The sequence below is a fragment of the Salminus brasiliensis genome, chromosome 15 (genome assembly GCF_030463535.1).
Source record: "Salminus brasiliensis chromosome 15, fSalBra1.hap2, whole genome shotgun sequence".
Lineage (NCBI taxonomy): Eukaryota > Metazoa > Chordata > Actinopteri > Characiformes > Bryconidae > Salminus > Salminus brasiliensis.
In genome coordinates, this window is record NC_132892.1 from 21,125,967 (window position 1) to 21,151,931 (window position 25,965).

Consider the following 25,965-nt stretch of genomic DNA (forward strand, 5'->3'; position numbering starts at 1 on the left):
TAGCTAGGACCTTCCTTATCACACAATGCTGCCTACATCATTGATCATTCATCGATACACTTGGAGGAGAACACACTAACTGCCATTTCTGTTCGGACACCTAATAGATGCATAAGTGGCTGACTGATGGAAGGAGAGTGAGGCCTTTCTTGCGCTCTTCAGGTCAATGCCTGAAACGGAAATCTAATGGTGATTTACTTCTTTGACCGTTCTAAAGCAACACTACGCAGAACTGCACATAACACATAATGCAGTGGTGGCTCAGTGGTTAGAGCGCCGGGATATCGATAACAGGGTTGTGGGTTCGATTCCCGGGCTCGGCAAGCTGCCACTGTTGGGCCCTTGAGCAAGGCCCTTTACCCTCTCTGCTCCCCGGGCGCTGGAGTTGGCTGCCCACCGCTCTGGGTGTGTGTGTGTACTCACTGCCCCTAACACACGTGTGTGTGTGAGTGTGTGTTCACTACCAGATGGGTTAAATGCGGAGGACACATTTCGCTGTACAGTCCACACTGTTTTGGGGCAGTGGTGGCTCAGCGGTTAGAGCGCCGGGATATCGATAACAGGGTTGTGGGTTCGATTCCCGGGCTCGGCAAGCTGCCACTGTTGGGCCCTTGAGCAAGGCCCCTAACACATGTGTGTGTGTGAGTGTGTGTTCACTACCAGATGGGTTAAATGCGGAGGACACATTTCGCTGTACAGTGTACAGTGACAAATACGTGCACCTTTACCTTTACCTTTAATGCTGCTTTAAAGAATTCTGTAATTAAACAGTACATTAATATCAACTCTGTTGCGTCTAAGGGTTAACAGTTTCTCCAAACCGAGTCTTTGCACTGCCTTTTATTGATGGAGTACCTGTGATATAGTGTCAAAGAGGTCCAAACATTTGATCCTTATTGGAGACAGGCTTAAAGCATTAACGCGTTAGCACTGGCCTTGGCCTGGGTTCTGGAACGAGTCCCAAGCGCACAGCTGCTCTAGGACAGACACTACACTCCTGTGTGCAAACACATCACAGTCAGACTCCGCAGGGAAGTCCCACAGGGCATGCACACTTCCTCTTTCTCTCCCTCTCCCTCCCTCTTTCTCTCACACACAAACACCCATCCACCCACAAGTAATTATATTACAAATAAATAAATAAATAAAATCTCCATCCCTCAGAGTAGAGAAGAGTGAAGTAGCCACTCTTGACATTTTCTTCACAGCATGCTTTGCTGAGGTCAGAGGTAGCTCTGCTGCGTACCTTTGAATCTTAATTTGCTATAAATAAAACACCACACAGAACATGTGCTCGTCTGCCACGAATCAAATTCAAAGGGCGATTAGCATTCACAGAGGCACGCCACACAATCCTGTTACCAGCACGCAGCGACAAAAATAACCCTGAGAGGTACCCAAAAATGTTCAGCAACAGCGGCAAGCGAAAGGCATTAATATTACAGCAACCCCTGAGCCTGTCACTAACTTCAGCACGAACCTAAACTCTCAGGCAGAGAGTTGACTGGGGAGCGTCCACAGCAGCCAAGTAGGTCAGAGCAGAGGGGATAGAGTTGTGGTTGGAAGTTTATATACACTCATGTAAACTACTTTTTTTTTTGGGGGGGGGGCTGAAATTAACATATCCACCCACTTACATTATTAATTGAAACTGAAAGTTCCAAAATGTCTGTAAACTTGCCATAGCCTCTTAACTTCCTGCCAGTCATCATGATTGACTACAGCTGGTAGCTTCTCAGACCTCAACAGACCTCATCAGACTGACCAAAAACATAGTACAAGCGGAAAGTCCAAGGATAAGTGCAATTCAGGAATGTCTCTTGGAGCCTTTTCAAAACAACTGCAGATACCAAGAACATCAGCTCAAGCAAAGTTATTGGGAGGTCTAGACACTTTGCCTAGGTCAGGAAGAAGACCCAAACGGTCACCCTCAGCTAAAAGGATATTGGTTTGGGTGATCAGGAACAACCCAAGAAACACTGCAAACTAGAATCTGCAGGAAAACCAGCATTGCTGACCAAATGGACAATACAAAAGGCCTTCTGAGAGACAGAGTTTATAGTCAGATGAGACAAAGGTTGAGTTTTTAGTCCACAGTGTGCTGCACATTGAGACATTCAAGCCCAAGAACACTGTACCAACTGTTAAGCACGGTGGAGGGAGCATCGCTAATTACATCAACATAAAATGTTCACTGCACAGCTTGCCTGCCGTGTCTTTCACCTGTGAAATAAACTATAGCTTTAAGATCTCAGGTTGAATATCTGTGTCTTTGTGGACAGTCATGTTTAGAAGCTGGGTTTGTGGAGGTTCATGGTGCTTGAACCCCTACTATATCTTATATTGCTATTCTAACCAAGGCTGGGTTTTCCAAAAGCATCTACCAGTTACAAAGATCTCAACATCAGCAATATTTGCACAAGTGTACAAATAGCAAAAAGCAGAGCCTGCTAGATTCCGTTAACAGCAAATATCTACAGTGTATGGGACACGCAGCTGTAGTCCTGTATGACAAGCTAGAGATCCACAGTGATGCTGTGGCTCACCTGCATCTCCTCTCCACGTATCGACTGGTCTCCTAACAAGGGCTCAGCAGGGGGAGCGTTGATGGTGACTGATTTCTCGGAGCGGCTGCTGTCTTTACTGCGGGACTTGTGCCGGTCACGACTGCGCTCCCTGAAATGCAGAGAAGAATCCATTATTCGACAAATGGAAAGAGTATAAGGAATTTCCCAAGGAATTGATTGAAAAATTAAAACAACAATTCATTGTAACTACTAAACATTAACTACTGGTACTAATTGTTTAATTCTGATCAATAAATCTATAGACTATTATATGAATAATACACACACCTACAGTTGTAATAGTAGAACATCATAAACTTCGGTTCTTACTCCAAACATTTCTTGGAAAACACACAGTTAACATGTCACACAGTGTGAGTGTGTTCTGTTTCAGGCTAAAATACTCACTCCCCTCCACCCCAACCAATATCCAATACTGATCATCACCCATCAATACTGACATACCATTTTTACTTTCTTGTGGTGCAGCTGTCAACATAACTTAAGTATATGTAAGCAACTTCAAAAGGTGTACAGGTATTATGCACAGATACATTTTGGGCCGGTTTCTAAGAAAATGAACTAGAAGCCTAATCATGGACTAGATTTTCTTTGCACCTGAAAAATCCATTGAAAATGCTGTGCACACTTGCATTTAATCAATGCATCGAATCAAATGTTTGATTTGTAAACGATTTGTGGGAGATATCAATAACAGTGTTTAGGGGCTTAGAATTCCAATAACTCAAAAATAACTGGACGATGTAATTTTATATTCTTATATAATCTTATTTTTTCACACTTGTCCCTGGAATCATTTGGGGGAGGGGCTCATTACCTCTGGTTAGCCTTTACCCAGAAGAATTCCATTCAAATGAAGGACCATGGACCAGATTTGGTTTTCAATTTTTAATTCCTTGTCAGGGAAACTGTGCTTTAAGTATTGAGGCTGTGTAGATTTACTAGAGTACTTAAATCAGTAAATCGTAGATGGTGAGCTCAGAGTTGCTAAAGAAAGCTTGAAGGCATGACTGCATAAGAGGATGCATTGAGTCATTCTTCAAATGGAAGCAGTTTGCTTCTGCTAATATTTGATGAGATGCATTAAGTACCAAAAAAAGTGCCAACGTCTGTTTTCTCAAAGCTTATTATTATTGTTTTGAGAATTATATATATATATATATATATATATATATATATATATATATATATATATATATATATATATCCCTGTTTAAATACAACATATTTGGAAATTAATAAATTAGTTAATTAATTATAAAAAAGATAGTGTACAACATGTGTACAACAGTACTTTATTTATAAATAAAACTAATTGGTGTGCCGGGTGGTAAGTTGAACTAAGGGACAAATGCATATATATAGGGTATCATTTAAGGAAGTGGCCAGTCTTGACATTTTTTTGTTACATTGGTAATTTGTTGCTTTTTCATGTTAGACAAGCTCAGGTTTGTCAAGCTCAACCCAAACACCCAGTCACACAAAAATATATATGAAAAACTGTTTATTAAAATGTCTGCACTAATGGCACGGGTTCTAGGTCAGTAATTTAACCCATGAAGAACTGCATCCGTTTTAGGGTGAAATCTGCCAACCGGTCACATATCACCTTGTCACGTTATACTGTGAACATGACCCCCATGTCGAATTGAGAAAGAAAATATTAAGGATTTTATGCCTGAGATGAGAAAATACATGTTTTTTTTTTTTTAAGTTGTGGGCTTTTTAAAAAATTTAAACAAAAAAGTGTTTGCTCTTGATGAAAATGTAATTCATTGTTAATTGGAATTGCAACCTGTTCCATAAATTTAATCTGTTTTGAGCACAGACTGCTAGCAATGTTAGTATTTTAGCTCTACAATAGCATTGGTCACTGCTGGGGGGAATTAACTGTACTTAAAAGGTTCCCACTGTAAACAGGGATCACACATGTAAAGTAAAAAAGGCTGAGGCAGCATGTCCAGCTGTCTTAGGTCAATGCAAATTCTTCCTTTTTTTAAAATCCCCTTCATATATAAAACACTATACAATTCAGCTAAGATACAGTAGAACGCAAAAGCCACCCTAATCCTTCAGAGCTTATCTTTTCATCTATTTGCTTTATTTATTTATTTACTCATTGCATCACACCGGACATGAATACACACACACACCAACACACACACAGTGAGCAGATGTTCACCCTCAATAACCCATTCGTGACCCCTTGGCAGAAAGGCCTACATTTAATCCCACCTTCTTGGTGACCTGATGACAGACCGCCACCGCATTGTCCACTGGAGGAGCCTAAGCCCCACCTTCTCTCTTAGCCACGGCCACTCTCCCACTGGTTTACTGTTCTTCTTGAAACTCCAACCAACCTCAGTCACATGTGAACTACATTAAGAGGGCTGCTTCTGTACCTGACCCCAGCGCTTCAGCACCAACAGGGTTTAATCCAGCACCACCTAGGCCTGCCCTGTAGCCTTCTGCCATATGTTCACTCAGAGGTGAACATTGCAGGCTAATCCGCAAGCCTGTGAGGCCCTGTGTGGAACTGCTGGGGCCTGGGCGGTGTGAAAGATTTGTGGCGGATATTGACACCAGTGTCTGAGGGGATTCAAATTGCAATACCTAAAAATACTCTAATTCTTATTTTAATAAAATAAAAAAAGAGCAGCTATTTTAGGGTGTTTTTACACTTATCCCGACTACATAACTCTGATTAACCGATTCTGGGCTTCACTGGAGGAGAGGCTCATCGTCACTGGTTTGCTTTAACACAGAACAACCCCATTCCAATCATGGATCAATGTCGATTTCCAATATGTTTGATTAACTGCCCAGCCCTACCCACTAGTGCAACAGGCAGCACCAGAATCTGTTTGACAAGAACCCCAAACCACCAATCTATGGAGGATCAGAAATCGCTACCAGGCTTAAAAACAGCTTTCAAACGTACATTTTTACATTTACATTTGGGCCATCAGCAGCCGGGCTCAGAGAGAGCACAATAGGCCTTGCTGTCTCATGGGTGGGTTTAATGGCAGCTCCTCCCCACATCACTCCTAGTGTGATGTTGGTCAGCACACTTATCTGTTGTTGTATCGGAGCTGTGGAGCTGTGTTTTCCCATTCGAAAAGAGGGCGTGACTGGTTTCACGTGTTCTAGTGCTACTCCTAGTGTTTGGGGCGATTCACATAAAGGGAGATTGACCAATTGGCCTTCCAGATTGGGTAGAAAATGACTCCAGAAAAGAAGGCTAGTGTGAAACCCCTATCTACATCTACATTGAATTACACACTTTAAACCATGCAAATATCTATTTTTAGACCTTCTCCTTTTTAACCTGTACTCCACATTAATCAACCCAATTCTAAGCATGACATGAAAAAGGTTTCTAGCACAGGAGAAGAGGCCAACACCTCATACTGTATAAACCAGCTTTGATAAGGGTTCTGCGGCAGTTGTGTGGAATTAACCTGAGAGCAGTAACAGCCCACCAACAAACTGACAGCAGAACTTAGCTGTGTTTCGCCATGTTTAGTCTAAGCGTTTGCTGGCTTGGGACACACTCTCATCTTGCCCGAGCAAAATCATGTCAAATCTGTTCAACAGAAACATGCTAATTTTACTTTCCCTGGTTTTAAGCTTAGGCAATGTCGCATAATGGAGTATGACAGCTAGATGACCGAGGATGTTCCGTATCTGCCCCTTGTTTTAGGCCAGATGATTTTCTTAGCAGCCCTATATTTTGACATGTGCTGACTTGTAGGTTGCCATCATGTGGGTTTAAATCAGACTCTGGCCCATATAACATATAATCTACTGACGTACGGCTGCATAAAATGTAAACATCCCGTAAAGGGAGGGTGTCTGCTTGGTTCAAGTCAATGTTGAACAAACCCTTCTGCGCTTCAGTAAATATGGAAATCCCCACAGTAAGGAAGTCAAATACTGGTGCTGCTTAATATAAATCTTTAAAAAAATAAAATAAAATCACAAATGGCAGTTAGGGGATATCCTGCAGTTTGGACAAACACACAGCTTTTTTCTTTTTTTTTTTATAAAGAGGTCTCGTGACCTTTGGCCATGTGAGCGAGCTCTTGCAAATGTTGTGGTTTCCATCACCTGCTTCCGTGCACTGCTGGCACACTATTTAGACAATTACAGGACCCAGTGAAGTCACCCAAGCGTAAGGATTTGCAGGGGTGGTTATTTGGTTTAGATGGTCAACAATTGGAGGAACTGGTCTGAACTTGGTATACACCAATCAGCCATAAAATTAAAATCACTGGAAGCAGGGAAAATAAGGCAAGCGTAAGGAGCTGGGGCACTTTGACTAGGCAAATCTTGTAGCTAGACTTGCGGGGAGTTCCTGGTATGCAGTGGTTAGAACCTACCAAAAGTGCTCTGAGGAAGGGCAACCAGTGAACAGGTTTACAGGGTCATTAGGTGCCCAAGGGACACTGATGGGCGTGGGGAGCAAAAGCTAGGCCGTCTGGTTCAATCCCAGAGAAGAGCTACTGTAGCACAAAAGATGAAAAGGTTAATGCTGGCTGTGTGTTGAGTCCATGCCTCGACGAATCAGAGCTGTTTTGGCGGCACAAGAGGAACCTACACAATATACGGCAGTTGGTTTTAATTTTATGGCTGATCTGTGTCTGTACACTCTTAGCAAAAGAGTATAATGCTTGTGTAACAGCAGAATATTGTTTGATGCTAAACGATGTACAAGAATTTCTTCACCATAAATGCTTAATGGTTTCCCTGAACACGCCATTGTTGTAAGGAGTTAGGGCTAATCAATACTGGAAAGTAAGTTTTAAAAATGTCATAAAAATGTAATAAAAATAAATAAATAATTAAGATACCACCAAACTTGGAAGGTGACTGCCATCATGTGCTTCCTCTAAAGTCCTCAGCATACTTTCAGAGAAATTAAGTTTGCGAGAGTTGCACAATCCTCTCAAACGCCAGCTTACAAGCTCACATACTCTGCCTTTTTTTGTTCTTGCTGCTGCACACGAGTGCTCCAGTACTGCAGGTGGCGCTATGACGCTTTAAGGTCATTTCCCTGACTATTTGAAGAGGACTGCATGCTGAGAAGTATGGCCTATTCATGCTCTAGGTAGTCATGTGGTGTGTTCATTCGAGAAATACTGCTATTTAATAACATCATCAGAAAACCTCATTGTGACCTAATGTATGGTGGTATCATCATCATCATCATCATCATATAATCCAATTGCCCTATCCAGGAGCAACTCTGGTATCAGCAAATTAACAAGGCAGGTATTGAAGCGAGTCTGACAAAGCAGGTTGACCTAACATGGAACAAAAGCAAATATACTTCAGTAAAAGTATATTAGTGCCAAAAGCTTAAGTCACAATGACACAGCATCTTGTTATTATCAGATTTGCAAAATCAACTATAACCCACTGAACCCTTGGTTGATTTTTCAGTTATTAAGCCAAATGCAGAAACTATGGTGAATTATTTGGTAACCGTTTGGTTTAGCATATCTTGTGGAGCCCCTCAGGGTTCTATTGTAGGGCATATCAAACTGCCAATTATGGCAATAATGTAACTATAGAGTAAAGAACTGATATGTGGGTTTACACTCTTACACACTAAAGATGCTCGTTTTGCCAAAAAAAAACAAGTACCAAATGTAATAATATCAGAACTGTCTCCGAATCCAGTGTTTGCAAACAGTTTGCATTAATTAAAAACTAGTCTAGAAACTCTCCGTGGGGAACACACTTCCAGCACATTCCCTACTTATCACGTCTAGAATATTCAGTGCTACCACTTTGTTAGTCTAAAATTCACGCTCAAGGCCTGAACGCAGACTGGCAAAATAACACCATACCACTGAGGTTCAAAAGCCAAAGCTTTTACAACTGAACAGAGTGAGATATGAAGATGCTATAAATTGTGTGTAGTCTGCTGGATTCATATCCTCCTTCTTTAAGCAGAGCACAATCATAGCCAAGATCATTCAAATCAAATGCATGCTCCTAGATGGAAGAATGATCGAGACTCATTTGCTAGCCCTAAAATCATAGATTACTTAGAGCAGCAGAGGGAAACGACATTTTACACAGTAAGATCATAATCAGATATATTGGTATTATTACTCAAACAGAACCAGAGGCTACAACATGAGCTACAACATGAGTTCGGAATGGGAGACTGTGAAGGTTGTCAGCCTGATCTTGGTCAAATTAAAGTCTCAGTGCTCAGTATTCGGGAGTAGTAGTAGTCATTATTAACATATTAAATGTCTCACATTATGTATTAGCCTTTCATATCAATATGAATGCAAGCATATGGACTTGGGGGGGGGGGGGGGGGTATTCGTTACATCCCTAACTCAGCATAAATAATCATGAGTCCAGGGAAGCATTACTTAAAGCATTACTTTAGCTTTGCACTGGAGCTCAGTGGCGAATATGGCTGACTGGCAATGGCAAGCTGTTAGCCGTTACCCATCAGCTATGTTACCTGTTGGCGAACTGCATGATGTGAAGCAAAAAGTACAAATTGCAAAACTTAAGAATCAAACATGTATGGGCTCACTGACTTTATGTGAAGTTGGGGAAACATTGCGTATACCTGATTACTGGCAAAATACTGCTATAATGTTAAGATCAGTAACAGTACTCAGCCTTATCAACCCAAGACCAGCTGTGGACTGCCATGTCCGATTACGAAGCCAGGACGACCAGCTGAGAGCCAAGCCTACAATCAGTTAATCGCAACAGCAGCAGATCAAACTGGCACTTAAACAGAGGCTAGCTCATTTGGTATTCTGCAGGAGAGTGAGCTTCGTTTGATTAATGGCAGTTGACTTCCAGCGTTGCTTCCAAATGCAGGTATTTGGGTAAAGAGGATGTGATTCCTGAGGGGGTCTGACTTCCTGCCAGCTTTTCACACATTTGAGCCAACATTCTGAGGGCTTCCAATTCCAGAAGCGCCGCCAATCACCATCCATTATCCAGTGGGGGACCGAACGAATGTCCATGTCTCTGCATCTTCTATTGCCCTAGCTGAGTTGTAGTTAGTTTTCTAGCCAGCTCATGCTTCTCTGCAAGGCCGCTGTCCACTGAAGACTGCCATTAGCGGCTAATTTACGCTGAAAGATGCAGACAGCTCCTGAGGCTTTTGTGGGCTACTGTTCAAAAATGAATGAGCGGCCAATTTCGCTCGCGCCATGCGTCTCAGGTCTGAAGTAGATGATCAAGTTACAGTGGAGTTCTTAAGTGCTTCTTATTACCTCTTTTACTACAGACACATGCTGAAAGGTAGTAAAACACCAAAGGGAAAAATAGCAGCTGAATCCCTGAGCTACACCAGTGAACTGCTCCACACACTATGAGAGTTTCCAATAAATCTCACCAATTAATTCAGTAGTCAATGCTTATACTTCCCCAACAGTGGACAGTTAAAATATGGAATTGTTGGGCTCTGAGCACCTTCAGAGGTTCCTTCACAGTTTCAAACTGAAAAACCTTCAAAAAGGTCCTCAAGGATCTAATACTTTTAAACACTAAAAGACTTCAGATTACAAGACAATTCTTTCCCTGAGCTTGCCAACACATTCCTTAATTTTAAGAATATATCAAATTGTTGCCTTGGCCCCTCCTGCCAGGTTTGTTCAGCCTTGATGGTCTCCTTCACTTCCATTGCTACCACTTTGGACTGCATTTTGAGAAGTCCCAAGAATGGCTCCTAAATGCTCAAACGTTCAACACATTTGGAATCAACTCCAGACCTTTATTCGACTTAATGTGTCCTGAAATAATGAGGGGACAGACAATAGTTGGCCATGAAAGTGCTTATCAGTTAATTGTCCAGTTACTTTAGAGCCTGTGAAAATGAAGGAAGGAACTATGTAGAATAAAAGGGCTGCGATTCCTCAACGGTCCATGCAATATTTTTGTCAAACCTTTTAAATTAAAGCTGATAGTCTACACTTTAAGGACACCAATTTCAAACCCAATGAGGGGGTGTACACAGGCAAACTGACATTTTTTTCAAAGCCTTCTGAGCTTTCTGACCTTTTCTAAATCTTTGGAAGGCTATCCTTAGGTCATTGCTGTTCAGCCCCAATCGTCAAAAACAATCTATACATGAAACAATTACTAAAACAATATTTTCCATTAATATACAATGCAAAAGGGGGGCAAACTATACAAAGCACTTTGCTTTAGAGGCCGTCCATCATTCATTTTCAGCTGTAAATCCCAACTCCAGTTTTATTTGGGAAGATGCAGCCCACCCCATGAATCCTGAAATGGACCAAACTGAATCCGCCCTACCAATTCCAGAGTGCAGAATGTTGTTGACAGTATGACATAAAAGTGAAATAGGAAAATTCAATAAAAGGGTGCCATTGATATTCAGCTCAGGTCAAATGTTCCCTTCTCATTTCTTCTGTGATGATGACTGGGGTGGAGCAGAAAGGCTAGGGTACATGTGACAAGCTATCAGGGCCGTGTTGTAACATGACAAGCAATTACAGAGCAATTATTGGTAGAACTGAAGAAACGCAGAGGTGTAAGGCCTAGACACACGCATGTGCACACAGACATTAATCCCATATAGCCCAGCATTCCCGCTAAAGCGAGCTAAAAAGTGAGCTAACCCTTAACGAAGAGGCTGGAGGACACATCAGGGCTTAATTCAGAGTTGAAAGGGAGAATGTTTTAGGGAACCTTCAGAGGCCCCCTTCTCACTGAAGGATTAGTGCTTTTGGCATGAGACTGTTCCCTGTGTAAAAAGTGTGGTACCACATAATTAGAATTAAGCAAATCACAAGGCCCAATTTTCCACATGAACGAGTGGTTATATGGGACCCAGGACTTAATAAGTAGAGGATAGTTTGGACTTGGATAGGCCTACATGTCCTTGGAGATGTACTAAAAATCAAAGAAGTCCCCAATGGGTGCCCAAGGCTCACTGACGTGATCAATCACATCTTTAGGTAGAACCTAAAGAATCTGCTGCTAACGCTTTGGTCCCAGACACCACCGAACACCTTCAGGTGTCGTGCGAGGGAGGCCTTCACAATATAAGGCAGGTCGTTTTAATGTAATGGACGATTTGTAATAAAGCATCCGGTTTGTAGACTCCAGAGGGTGTAGGCTCTAGATTTCGAAAAAGAAACAACAAATAAAAGAGTGTCCACATAGTGTACTTTTTAAACTGCTGTATGCACTCCCTCCCAGACCAAATGTGAACCCCTGTACAGTACACGTTCAGGAGTGCAAGAGTAAGTTCACTTCAGTTTTTATTTGAAGCAGTCATTCCAATGTTCAACTGTTCTTGTATTATATGAGATTCTCATTGATGGATACACGGACGCTAGAAACCATCGAATACAGACGAGAGGCAGATGACGGACACGAGTCCACCAGTTAGGCATACACATAGGTATTTCTGCACTATTATCACCCAGATAATAATAGAAACATTGAGAAACTTCAAATGTGTGCGTTTGTAGACTACATTTGGGATAATACGCTTATTTTTTAGAAGAAACCATGAATTACTGATGGTGCTCACTCCCTCCTAGACCAAATTTCGAGCCCCTGATGCTGTACACTATTTGTTTTGGAATCACCCTAATGAGTAATGTTCAAACGGTGCGTCAGAGACATGCGCTAATGTCTTATATGAGTAATCTGACAAGAACTGAACCAAGTCATCTAGAAATGGTTTATAAAGAGTCATCTACAAATGTTTACACGTAAATTTGCAATGTATTTGAACTATCCAAGATTCACAATGAATCAGATTCATAATTTAGCTTTCTCCTGCGTGCACAAGCTTGAGGCTTCACCTCTTTTAAATGTCAAAGAACAAGGCAGACAAGCTTTATCAGCACTACTGAACGGTCTTCGGAAAATCCTGAAAAGTCGGAAACGGATTCACAGCTCAAAATCTGCATTTAACAGAATTTGCTTCGTATTAAACCACACCGTGCTTTCGCTTGGTTAACTGTGACTTCCAAAGGGTTACGTGAGCTGCCAGCACAGGAACAGCAAAGGCTAATAAATGATATATGCATTTCACCCAGCTGACTGCGGTTCTTCACAATGACCTGGCAGAAGAACTACGGTAAAACCAGGAAAACCAGTTTCAGGTTTCAAATTCTGCTTCATGTTCAAGAGCTCAGAACGTAGCACCGATACGTGACTCATTACTTCAGCATTGGAAAGTGTGTGAGAACGTTCCTGCAGTGGCAGTCACTTAGGAGCTAGGCCCAGTGGACCCCATTATACTGATGGCAGGCTTGTGAAAAGAGGGAGATTTAAAGCCTCTTAAATTCCTTTAGTCTCTGCAGCTAAGTGTATGTTCCCGTCATGTCGTCATGAGTGGCAGGGCAGCGTGGAGTTGAGAGCGAATTCCTAGACTCCAGGGAGGTTTCCTTGATACTTCCTGCCGCTTTTGATCTTCTGCTCTATATCATGAAATGCAAAAGGGGGTGGGGTGGGGGGATGCGGGGTCTCTGTGGGGAAGTGAACAGAGAGCTACACCAAAAAAATAAATAAAAAAATGTGGTCCTCCACACTTTAAATATGCTCAACAGCCAGAGAGAAAGTGCTGAGGGGAAGGAGGTACAGGGAGAAGAACGAGGGAGGGAGCAAGAGAGAGACAGTAAAATAGATGAGAGCTGAAAGAGTGCAGCTGTTCGAAGCTTCAACACATCCAGTTCAGTGAGCGAAGAGCGAGAGCAAGTAAGCAAGAGAGAGAGCTCCTCCAGCACTTCATTAGGAACACCTGGACAGCTACTCAGTCACGGCCAGCGAGGTTCGAGTTGACAGGTACTCATATAACCACTCTGTACGATTGTGGTGAGCAGGAAAGTGTTTTAGAATGCACAACACGTCCAACCTCGAGGCGGTTGGGCTGCAACAGCAGAAGACCATGTTGGGTTCCACTTCTTTTTGCCAAGAACAGAAACTGAGGCTGGAGCGGCTCAGCACAGACTCACCAAAAACGAACTGCTGAAGATCTAGAAAAAATGTAGCCTGGTCTGATAAAGCTTGATTTCTGCAGAGGCTCACCGAACACCAGACCTGCCTTGTGTTAACAGTCCAGGCTGGTGGAGGTGGTGTAATGGCATGGGTAATCCTTTCTTGGCACACAGCTTACTTGAGTACTGCTGCTGACCATGTGCATCCCCTAATGCCAAAATGCATTCGTGAACTTGACAAGGACTGTTTCCAACATCTTCTGGGGTCCGTGTTGAAAGTAAATGGAGGCCCAACACAGTACTAATACAGTGTTCTGAATAAACTGCTTGGTAATTGTATACTGCTAGAGACTACAGTGGGGATATACAGTATATATTATAACTGTGGTTCTCAAACTAGTCCTCATTGTCCTCGAATTTTTCTCTATCCTCATGCGCTGGAAGTTGGGATCAAGCAAATATGTGGACCACCTGAGGGGGGGGGTCCCTGAGGACTGGATGGAGAAGCATTGTAGCACACAGTATATATTTAAAATTGGGTGGCTCATAAAAACACCTTGATTCCTCAAAATCCCAATGAATACAACAATCATCAGGATGATTGGTCAGGAGACTTACAGTGGACTAAGTAGGGAATAGGACCGTAGAGACATGGAAATTGTGGGCTGATGCAGATATCTGAGATCTTCTACACGTCTGTTGATGCCAATACACATTTGAAGAACTATGGCAGCCACTAACAACTGTTTTTCTATCGATTAGAAAAAGAAAAAAAAAAAACGAGTCAGACTACTGCAGCCGCCATTATTAATATTATTATTTATTTATTTATTTTTATTAAACAGTAGTTTGGAGTTGACCACGACTGGAGCCAAAAACACAGCAATGCCATTATTAATTAATTAATAATTATAAATGACATATAATTCATACAGAAGCCCTCTGTGATATCAGCACTGTAAAAGTCAACAACATAATACATTGTATGAATGATATGTATGTGTAAGGAAGGTGCCGGGGGGGGGTCATCTGCCTGAGCAAGACCCTTGTTAGGGGGAATGCAGACACGTTTTGAGGCAGAGGAGGCCGAAACAACTGAAGGGAAGTGGGGGAGTGGGGAGCCAGAATTAGCAAGAGATCAGTATCCAGAGCCCTTCAGCACCCGTCTCCGACTGCCTTCCTGAAGCTGTCAGTCAGAGCAGTTCCCCTACTGACAGACAAATCACCCAAAGAATGAGTGAGGGGGAAAGAGCGAGCAAGCGAGCGAGAGAGAGAGGGAACAAGACAATGAAAGAACAGAAGCCCAAACTTAGCCTGTGCTTTTGTTCATGGCCATAGTGAGTGAGGAATAGGGATCTTACCCATGCCTGTGGGACCCCCTCGACCGGCCAGAGTGGTACGAATAGCCCGAGTAGGTGGACTCTGTGTCCATGCTGACGCTTTCCTGCCCCAGCGACTGGCTGAGGGCGTTCTGGGCGTTGCTGGGCTTGGGGTTGGGCAGACGTAGTGGGAGCTTGTGGGCGGTCTTATCTGGCAGGAGGAGAAGCTCGCTCAGGAGATTGGCGGAGACCGTGCGCTGCCGAGTGTCAATCTTGGACGCGAGCCTGGGGGCTCCCAGTCATCAAGCATCAATCTTGAAAGAGAGAGAGAGAGACAGAGAGCAAGCATATCAGTTTCGTTATCACCTTCATAGCTTAAGACTCGCCTTCAATACCAAGCGAACAGGCGTACAACCATAAGGCATGTTCTCAAGCAGACGCGAGCTTTCAGATGCACACAAGGTCAGGAAGGTCTCCAACGCATCTCGCGTCTGGAGTAGTTGCGGTGGAGTGACTAGGGGCATTATTCATTAGTTGTTTAACGTACTACTAAAAGATTAAACAACGCCTGTACTCTGAACCAGTCCATTTAGCTGAAGGGCTGTTCACGCAGTAGGAGTTTGGGCTGCTGCAATGGTCAGGGTGACTCACTGTGATTTTCCAAGGAATATATTAATGAATGTAAATGAAGGCGGCTGAATATTGTAGAGAAATAATAGCTTTCACTCGGGCACAAGCTTTAGAGGACCCTGCTTCCTTAATACTCACCCTGCATAGCTGTGCTCTCGCACACTGATGACCGACAGGCTAGGGTCAGCTTTATCTAACCATATCTGAAGCTTAGAACAGGTCAACGCTTAAAACCAACATGAGCATCAGGGGTGCAGCGGCTAATCGGCTTGGTCAACAAAAATCGACAACCAAATTAGTTGGTAACTAATTTAATCGTTGATTAGATGGTGACATCATCGCGTGTGGTGTTTGCTAGGGGTGCAGGGGAACAGTGGGTTAATCGTGAAGGTTAACCATTGCTGAACCAGTACAGACTGTAAACACTGAGGAATGAGGCCCAGAAGGCAACACGTCACACATCTGCAGCAACATCACTCTGGTGTGGGAGAGGAGAGCAGAGCTCTATTAGTGGGAGTCTCATCAGAACGCAGGCTGAGGGGGAATAGGAGAACTCTTCAAGTGTGTTAGTCTCAGAAGGATGCACTTAAACGTTAACTCGTTTAAAATGTGAAATGGAATGAAAGTAGGGGGAAAAAAGAAAAACAACCCCCCCCCCCCCCAAACACTTCACTCCACCACTACATCACAAACTGATCACGTCAAAAAAGCCCCTAATACAAATGAACAAAGAGTCAGTGTACAAATAAGTCACTAATACAAACAGACCATTTCAAAATAAAAGTCACCAACAGACCAGGTCAAAATAGTCACTAATACAAACTAACAAATACACTAATACAAAAGAACAACCCGATCATATCAAAATAAGTCACTAATACTAACAGACCTGTCAAGATAAAGGACACTAATACAAATAAAATAAAAATATAATAAAAAAGCTAAAGCAGGCTAAAATTAATGTCTCACTTGTCTTTTTCTCTGATCTGAAAATTCAGGGTCTATTATGAATCATTCAGTATCCAGTATGAATCATTCCGTATCTATTATGATTTATTCAGGGTCCATTATGAATTATTCAGTATCCACTTTAAAAGCACTCAAAATAAAAGTCACCAACAGACCATGTCAAAAAAAAGTCACTAAAAAATACAAACGAACAGACCAGGTCAAAATAGTCACTAACACAAACTAACAAATAAACTAATACAAAAGAACAACCCGACCATATCAAAATAAGTCACTAATACTAATAGACCTGTTAAGATAAAGGACACTAATACAAACGTAGCAGTAAGCCAAATTACTTTCAAACTGCAAGCTAAAATTAATGTCTCACTTGTCTACCTTTGGTCTTTTTCTCTGATCTGAAAAAAATGTGATCCTTCAAACCTATAGCTTTGCTATATTTTATTGCTGCTGCTTTGCACATCCTTGGAGTTGCTGAAGCATTTATTGTACTCCAGACAAACAGACCAGTTAGGTCACCCTGTATTCTTAAAAATAATAGTGTGATAAATGGTTCTTTAAGCGGTCATTGAAGAACCATTGTTGGCTCCATTAAGTACCATTTTTGTAAATGAGATGCATGAAGAACTTTTGTCAACTTTCTTGGCATTAACTTCAAACCCTTAAAAGCTTTGAGGTCGCACACAAACATGGTTCTTAATGGAACCAAAAATTGTTTCTTCAATGGCATCACTCAAGGAACCCTTTATTGCACCTTTATTTTTAAGAGTGTGGATTTTACTACTGAGAGACTGTGAATTCGATCCCCAGTGGTGCCATAGCCATCCACGTCTAGGAGTCCCTGTAAGAATGATGGGCCTGGTCTTACAGAATTGAACAGTTAGCGTTCTCCAAGACGGTACGGTGACCTAGCATTAGCAGCAGTTTAAAAAAAAAAACAATAAGCAGACAGTACAAGTGTCCCAGGCCAAGCTTTTAGTAGCCTTCACCCAGCCATGATGGCACTGTGTGACTAGGAGATCTAGCTAGCAGATGAAACACAGTCCTCCAAATAAAAAGATAAATCCAAAACAAGACTGTTAAAGTTCACTGTTACCCTAAAACTGGTAGAAGTCCAATGTCTAGTCTTCAAATCTTCAAATACATACAAAACCTGGGGTGGATTCTGGCAAACTGGAGTGGAGAGGCCAAACCAGTTCAATTCAGGGTCTACCGTGAATACATGATGGATTCAGGGGTCTGTGATTAGGGTGGAATCATGTCTATTCCATGACTACTGCTACATATCAACGCAGTTAACAAATATCTCGGCTAGGAGAAATGTCATAAAACAAAAGGCCCCACTGTCTATTCTTCTCAGAGGTTCGGACGAACGCGTCACCGCAAACATATCAACCTGACAGCTTATCGACTTCACCAATAGACCACATCAACCCATCACCAGAGAGAAAGAAAGAAAGAGTGCATGTCAAGTCAAGAGTGACAGTTACTAAGTGAAATCCCGAGGTTTCATCGAGATCAATGGTGACGAGAGCCAGAGTCAGGCTAAAAATGGAACACGCTCATTCCATCTGCTACCATACGCAGGGCAGCGCTAAGAGGATTTCGGAGAGGGTGACTCCATCAGAGCATGATAGGAGGAGATAAATGAGGCCGATCTCACATTTCTAGGACCATGATTTAGAGGAAGACAAAACAAGTGATGGATCCTATGGTCAAAGAGTCCAACGTTTATGGATGCAAGCTGCTACAGTTCATGCTGGTTAGTGGCAGCAGAATTCAGCACAAAGAGCAGCTACTCTCAGGGTCTTACATTTACAAATCCCAAATAGAAAAACATCTAAAGAAAGTTCTTTAGAGTAGGGGTTCAGTGGTTGCTTTAATTCAACACATCGCAACATAAAGCAAAAAAAATGTGGACCACCTAGGGGTACAGATGAGCAATGTTATGGTAAATTACTCAGTGTGTTTCTATAAGTATAATGTGTCTCATCAGTAATTAAGCCAGTAAGCACTGCATGCTCCCATACAAACACAAAAAACACGGGTCTGTTTAATTGGAATTAGCACAGTCTGGAGTGTGAAACGCTGAATCAATATATAGCACTTACAGTTGTGCTAGTATTTTTGTAAATGTGATGCTACTGGTTTATTTCATCTGTTTCAATATATAAATGAGCAAATCTACTGTGATGATATTGCACATCCACTATCCAATCCAAATATTTAGTATCTGTTATGAATTATTCAGTATCTTCTGTGACTAATTCAGGGTCTATTATGAATCATTCAGTATCCAGTCTGAATTATTCCATATCTATTATGATTTATTCAGGGTCTAATATGAATTATTCAATATCCACTATGAATCATTCAGTATCCACTATAAAAGTACTCAATATCCACTATTAAGCCGCTCAAGGCAGCTTAATAAACCTGGGTATTGAACCCACAACCCTGTAAGCAATAACCCAGCACTGTAACCACTGCACCACTACTGTCCCCCAAGCTTAGAAATCCAGGCACAGCCATGCTACAGCACCCCTAAAACTAAGAGGGTCCAGTGCCTTGCTGTATGCAGCCTAATAAACCTGGGAATTGAACCCGCAACCCTGTGAGCAATAACCCAGCACAGTAACTGCTGCACCACCACTGGCCACCACTGTCCCCAGGGAAAGTCACGCTACAGCACCCATGGAGTAGAAAAGAAGGTCAAGTGTCATGCTCAGAGACAACTTGGCGGATGCGGGTACTGAACCCACATCCCTGTGATGAAGTCAAAGCGTTACACTGGAGATACTTCCTTATTACTGCCAACTTCCAACAGTATCACAAGTCACAATGTGACTTGGGCATAGCTGGTTTTATGCAGGGATTCGCATGCATGTGAATGTCTGTTTCTGGGTGTGTAAGTATGGGGTGGGGTGCAAACCATTTTTTGGCCTCAGGTATATTACCCAAGACTTCTCTGTGATGTGCCTGCATGGTGCACGCGCTCAAATTATGATCATTACTCTCTTTTCAAAGGGGATCCGCAAGCCAATTAAATGAAAAACTGGAGTAGGGGGGTGGTGGGGGGCCAAGCTGAAGGATCTTTGAGGATGTTCAGCTGTCACTTAAAAGCAGCCTAATGAGTCTTAGTTTAGGGAGAGAGGACAGAAATGGAGGACTCCAGACAGCAATAAATTACGGAGCACGCTCCTGCACGGCATGATACATACCAGTACTTTCAGTCTTGAAGCTGGCTGAGGAACAGGCTATAGCTGAATATGAAAGGCTCAGGCAGGAACTAACAAGCTGGGCCTTGTCGAAACACTGAGGTGTGAGTGTTTGTGTGAGGTGTGCTAGGTTTCCCATGTGTGTATTATGTGTTCTACTACGGAGTCTACTACTCAGTCAGAGAGACCAGAGTTCCTCTCCCTCTCTTTGGAGTCTGAAGTTACAGCTGAATTAGAATGAAGGGGAAAATCAAAATTTTTTTTTTTCTCCATAGTATGAACATGGCAGCCTTACTGAACTGCATGCTGATGCATCATTCCTTAGCTACAAATATGCAAATGGCAGATACACTTTATAGGGTATTACAGAAATGTGTAAGGGTGCTTTTACACTAGAATCCAGAAGCACTTGTTCGGGATGTTTGGTTAAGTGTAAAAGCTGGTTCGGAGCACAGAAGCAGTCTAGAGATCTCAGAGATCCCAATCTCAGGTCTTCCCGAAATCGGTGGTCTGGGGTTCGCCTTTAGTGGACTCGGGTACGGACAGCTGAATGTGTAAAAGCTAACTGCTCCCAGCGGCACGTGTGGGATGGCGATTGGTTCATTTTGTCACGTGACTCCTTCGACTTATCGTCTGCGTGGCTAAAAAAAACTCCTCCTACGAGAATGGCTGCTTGTTTGCAGGGGTTCCTGCACAGTGCCATGCCATGGTCTTCAGAAAGCACCGTTTGTCACTGCTTCATATAAAGTTCATCTGTGTGAAAGCAAACCAGTGATGATAAGCCCAGCATCCAGAGCCCCAGCATCCAGAGCCCCAGCATCCAGAGCCCCAGCATCCAGAGCCCCAGCATCCAGAGCCCCAAGATGTGAACTTGCATATTCGGGGAAACGCTGTAATTTTACCCACAACAGCACTGACAATTCACACAATTTAACATCTCTGCCTATTTTAGGAAGCTACAGGTGAGAAATACTAAAATCACAATTACAGCATGCATTTGTTACCATCCCCAAACACTTCTAGACTTCTACATGCTAAGGGTTAAATATTATTGACACTTTGTTGACCCTGATTTGATTTAAAATCAAGTCGGTAGGCAGACCACATGCTAAGCTGTCCGGCTAGCCCTCAAGTTCAAACCGCTGCCTGTCACAGTCCTGTCAGAACCACAAAATTCACTTTGCGTGACTCATTCTGTCCCCTAAATAAAGCAAGTGACAGGTCAGGGGGTGGGGGGCGGGGTGACAGAATCCGGTCTGTCCTCCAGCTCCAGTCTCCATTTCTTTTTTGTGAACTAGTTTGTATCCACAAGAAAAATGTTAAGACATTTGATTTTTAAATCATTGTGAGTAATTAGAGAGATTATTACACTTGAGATTTTCTCCTCTACATGTAAAATACTGTGGCATGCAGAACTTCGGGTACCTCTGGTCTCTGGTTACTGTGGATAGCAAGTAAAAGATGACCTGATTTTCGTGGCCTGCTAAGAGTTTTTTTCTGTTCTTGTTTCGGGGATTTTTGCCCATACTTCTAGTTCGGTGAGACTTCTAGGCTATCTTGCTACACTGCTCTTTTGACATCTAACCCCACATTTTTGATGATGTTTAGGTTGGGGGACTGTGAGGGCTGTAGCAAAACCCTTAGGTTGTGCCTCTTGATGTGCATTGCAATTCTAATGTGTATTAAGGACCATTATCCTACTTACCCCCTCCACCACCAGAGAACTGTTGCATGTGCCACTGGCTGCAACACAAGCCAAACACATGATGTGCTTAACAGTTGGAGAGATGTCTTCCTCTCAAATTCTGCAGCCCTTCTTCTTCAAAAATATCTTATTTTGACAGAACTTGCCAAGACTAACTGGAATCCTACTGCCGTGGATGAACACTGTCTCTGCTGTTGAGGATGGTGGATTTCCTGGGCACATAAAGTACGTTTCAATAATTTTAGAAGGCGTATGTTAACCATTGCTTCTCAGCTCTGTTATTTTTCCAAAAGGACTGGTTTAGAACTAATAACTAGCCTGTAAACAAACAAACAAACAAACCAAAACAGCACAATGTATTCTTAATTCTGGTGTCAGAGCATCACCAGTTTCCTAATAGTTTTTCGCTACTCCGGCAGAAACATTAACAACAAATCGCTCTGTGCTGGCTCTATGGCCTCAAACCAATACGATTAGGCCAGGTATCGTTACTCATTACCTCTGTTATACTAATTGGTAACATGATGCTTGACAACTTTTTCACTGTGGTATCACGAGCCAAAATGTGGTAACGTGATAAGCCTTGTGTGGAGACAACAGAGCAAAGCTGCGAGCTGGAATTAGAAAGAGCTGCCGTGCTCTGCCTTGTTTACATCAAATACACATAGGAGCAGTGCCTGAGGGCCTGATGGCTGCAACCACGAGACTCATACTTCATGGTGGAGAATGTGCAGTGTGGGCGAGACAGATATGGAAGCAGCTGGGAGCGAGTGGTGAAAAGATGAATGTGCTTCGTGCTCAGCTGACCTCTCTACGCTCCGCCCAACCTGCTGGAGGTTGGTCCAAATCCCATTCAGCCATTCAAAGAAATGGCAGAGCTCAATTTTTGGTAGAATGCTTAAATTCGGTACAAGAGTGGATTAATCACTTTTAGGACAGACTGGGTGTAGTTCCCATAGGACAGACTTGGGTCGTTGTTGCCATGGTGTCAAATGTGGGGCTGCTTTTGAAATGCATGTAGTTTCGAGTAGCTACATCATCATTCCATCCCAACTTGGTGGTGTGATGATTGTTCTGCTGTCTTTTTTTGCTGGTATTTAACTGTATTTACTCTCCACCAGTGTTCCCTGTGCCACTGGCTGCAACACAAGCCCAAAGCATGATCAGTCCACCCCTGTGCTTAACAGTTGGAGAGGTGTTCCATTCATCCTTTGCTCATTATGGCAAAAAAACTATCCATTAACGTCATCAGGTCGCAGGACTTCCTTTCGAGTAGATTCTGCGGTGTAACGATACACATATTCATTCAAGAATACCCGCTACATGCTATGAGGGTAAATACGTTCATTTAACAAGTGCATGTGCCACCAGAAAAATCACGCTTCTGCTGGAACACGCCCCCTTTAGTCGAACTGAGTGGTAAAACATCCTGCGTGCTTTGGGGAAAACAGCCAAACTGGAACTGAAACAATGATAAAACAGGAATGAAGCGATTATCTGCTCAAATTAAAGGCAGTTGGACTCGACAGCGATCCATCCAAATTACTAAAGAACCAACCGTCCATGGACATTAATGTGTAGCCAGGAACGTCCAGCTAACTGGGGCTCAAATCACACCAGAGGATAAAATCTCATAACTGAGAGCAGAAAGTTGGTTTTCCACCATTTTCATACACATCTAGTAGACTGGCTCATCCAGATTTGCTAACTTTCCCCCTTACCTGAACTTAGCATGTCGATAAATTTCCAACTACAGTGCAACTACACTGTTTTCAGAGCATGACTTCACCACTCAAGCTTCAGTGCCTGGATTTCAGGTATGTTTCTGTGAATTGTTGCAGTCCACTAGTTCTTCTTCTCTTTAACTTTTAGCAGTCTGTAAAAGCAGAGCTCTAAATTCCTGCTGAATCTGTTTGTACTGAATCTGTTTAATCACACACAACAGCTCTTCTTCCAACTTCTTTGGTTTCTTCTGAGAACAGTCCAACAGCTACAGCTAGAGTGAGAAAAACATCGGAACTGGAAGGGGCTAAAATGTTGGGTTTCATCTTAAACTGAAATGCAGGCTTCTATCAGGCTGGATGGGATTTTTGCAGACAGTATATAAAGCTTGTCCCAGCAACATGCACTACTGAAGAACACTGAGGATAGCTAGGTAAATGAGTAAGACAGTGAGAGAGTGAGAGAGAGAGAGAGAGAGAGAGATGGATAAAAGATGGGAGGAATAAAATGGGGGGGTGGGGTGGGTGTTGGAGTAAAAGAGAATGGGAGGTAGAAAGAAAGAGAAAGTGAAAGGGAGTACAAACCAAACTCCCAGTAGACACCGCCAGTGCTCTACGCCCTTCTTTCTAGCGTTTACGGCCTCCTCAGAGATTAGCTCCGCTTTCATGGACGCAGAGAAAAAAGCGCTCTTTGAAGAAAATGTCTGTGCACCTTCTCCAAAAGCAGCTCGCGTGCATTTGAAAGTCAGAAAACATGCTTTTACCAGTTGCATTTCACTGAGGAATCTCTCCATGCTGCTCCATGTCTGCTCCACCGAGAAGCCCGCAGCCACAGATCCTGACTGAGATTACAGTAATGAGGATCGGTTGCATCCATCCGGAGGGACATTTTGTGTGTGTGTGTGTGTGTGTGTGTGTCTGTCTAGAGGGGGATAGTGCAAGCACGGTGGGGGTGGGGTGGCAGAGAGGAGCACCACTAAGCTCTGCTCTACACATCAAGCACTTCAGTCCCAAATCCCCACAGCAAGTCGTGTAACATGGAATGCTATACTTCACAGAACTAAAGAGCGCAAAATTGATAAGCTTCTTTTTACATCCCTCGAGCTGATAGCATCTACTTTTACACCATCTCTCGAATTTACTCCGCCTCACTAATCTGCTAAGACTACATGACATCCTGCAGCTGGAGTGTATCAACAGTAGGGCTTCCTGATTCAGGTCCTGAAGAATCTAATTAAAGTGATTTATCACTTAGTCCAGACGTGGTCTTGCTTGACCGACAAGTTTAATATCTGACGTTTGCTTCTTCAGTTCAGAAGAGATGCTAGGCTAATTATGCTAACACGCAATGGACTTAGATGGTCACCAATCTCCTTAATTTCCATAAATACACAACTTTGCCTCATTTTCCATGACAAGAATAACAGGACTGCCTTAGTTTATTTTGTGTTGTAACAGTGAATCCATAACATATCCACGTCCTTCCTGTACCTAAGAGGACCTGCATGGACATCCAAACTGACCATTTTATGGAGGAGAAACCAACAAAACATCTCTACTCAGAGAAATGGCTCCGTTATGAAGCTCCGGTGAAGCGGATGGGCCCTTTCTGAATTTTTAAATGTTGAGGTCACCTACACAATTCTGTTTTGCTTCAATTAAAGGGTTGAAGTGAGATTACAATCTTTAAAGCCGCATTATGGGGCCCCGAGTGGTCTCTATGACCAGCGGATCGCTATTTCGAATCCCGGTCATGCTGCTAGCTTACTCTCTTCATGGTGAGTGGACGCCACACCTCACTCCAGTGCAATAGTGGCCGATGAACTTATGCACCGATCTGTTGAAAGTTCAGAAAGAGAGCTAATGGCTGGCTGTGAGGAGGAGGAAGCTTGTGTCGGTCTCCACCCTCATGTCATAGCGGGAGAATATGTATTGGTTGGATAATTATATAATAATTAATAAAATATCAGAAAAATAAATAAAAGTAAATAATTTTTTTTATATCCGAATTAGTTATATCATTAGTAAAGTATTAGTAGAGATCATCATACTATAGGACAATCCCCACTCATACAATTAATAAGAAAATGACGAGCAAGGCTCAATGAGAAACCAGAATCATAAATAATAAAATAAAACCAAAAGAATGTAGTAAAATCACACCTGAAATATGTGCCTCAACGATCTAACACCACATAGTGAAGCTGTAGTTGTGCCGTGTGCATTGCGGTGTACTACGCCTTTCCAGACAGATTCTTAAAAACTAAAAATGACAAGAAAGATTATCTCACTTCGAGCTGAATCCCTGGTGGCACCATGAAGTGGGGTGAAGTATTCATTCACCACTTTAGCGCTCCTCACTCCTAACACTCCTCCATGCATTCCAACACTTCAAGGGATTATGCAAATATTAACGCCACTCATTAATAACAACTTGGACCATGGGGGGATTAAAGCAGCCCTTTCGGAGTCAAAATATTTAAATTCAGAATACTTCACGCTCACATTTCAGACTCTACGGTTCACTCTTACAAATCTGAGATGGGTCTGGATGCTCCTCTGCATATTGTGGCGATTTTATGGCCGTGGAAAAGAGGGCGCTCAGTAATGAGAAACCTATCTGGGCCTGATGCGTTGTAAATCTAGCTGCAGCCACAGTATCTGTGTAACTTGCAGCCTTCTGCCAGTTAATTAAACTGCAGTGAGAGGTTTACGATTGAGGAGCAGACTGAAGATGGGGAGATCAGAGGCTATGCTCATAAAGGACTTGTTGTGAGAACTGTTTTCGGATCAACACGGCATTGTAGCTTATGGGAAGCTCTAGGACAAGATGGAAACTAGAAACTGG

At 42.7% G+C, this 25,965-nt stretch overlaps 1 protein-coding gene across 2 annotated transcripts in view; it reads right to left on the reverse strand.

Annotated features, from left to right (window-relative positions):
- LOC140536001 (vang-like protein 1) overlaps positions 1 to 25,965 on the reverse strand; it is a 73,918-nt gene that overhangs the window by 37,545 nt on the left and 10,408 nt on the right. For both annotated transcript variants that reach the window (XM_072657607.1, XM_072657606.1), the window contains exons 2-3: positions 14,917 to 15,188; positions 2,547 to 2,676 (exon numbers count right to left, since the gene is read on the reverse strand). In XM_072657607.1, coding sequence (XP_072513708.1) covers positions 2,547 to 2,676; positions 14,917 to 14,987 — 201 coding nt within the window. In that variant the 5' untranslated portion in view covers positions 14,988 to 15,188. The remainder of the gene's footprint in view (positions 1 to 2,546; positions 2,677 to 14,916; positions 15,189 to 25,965) is intronic.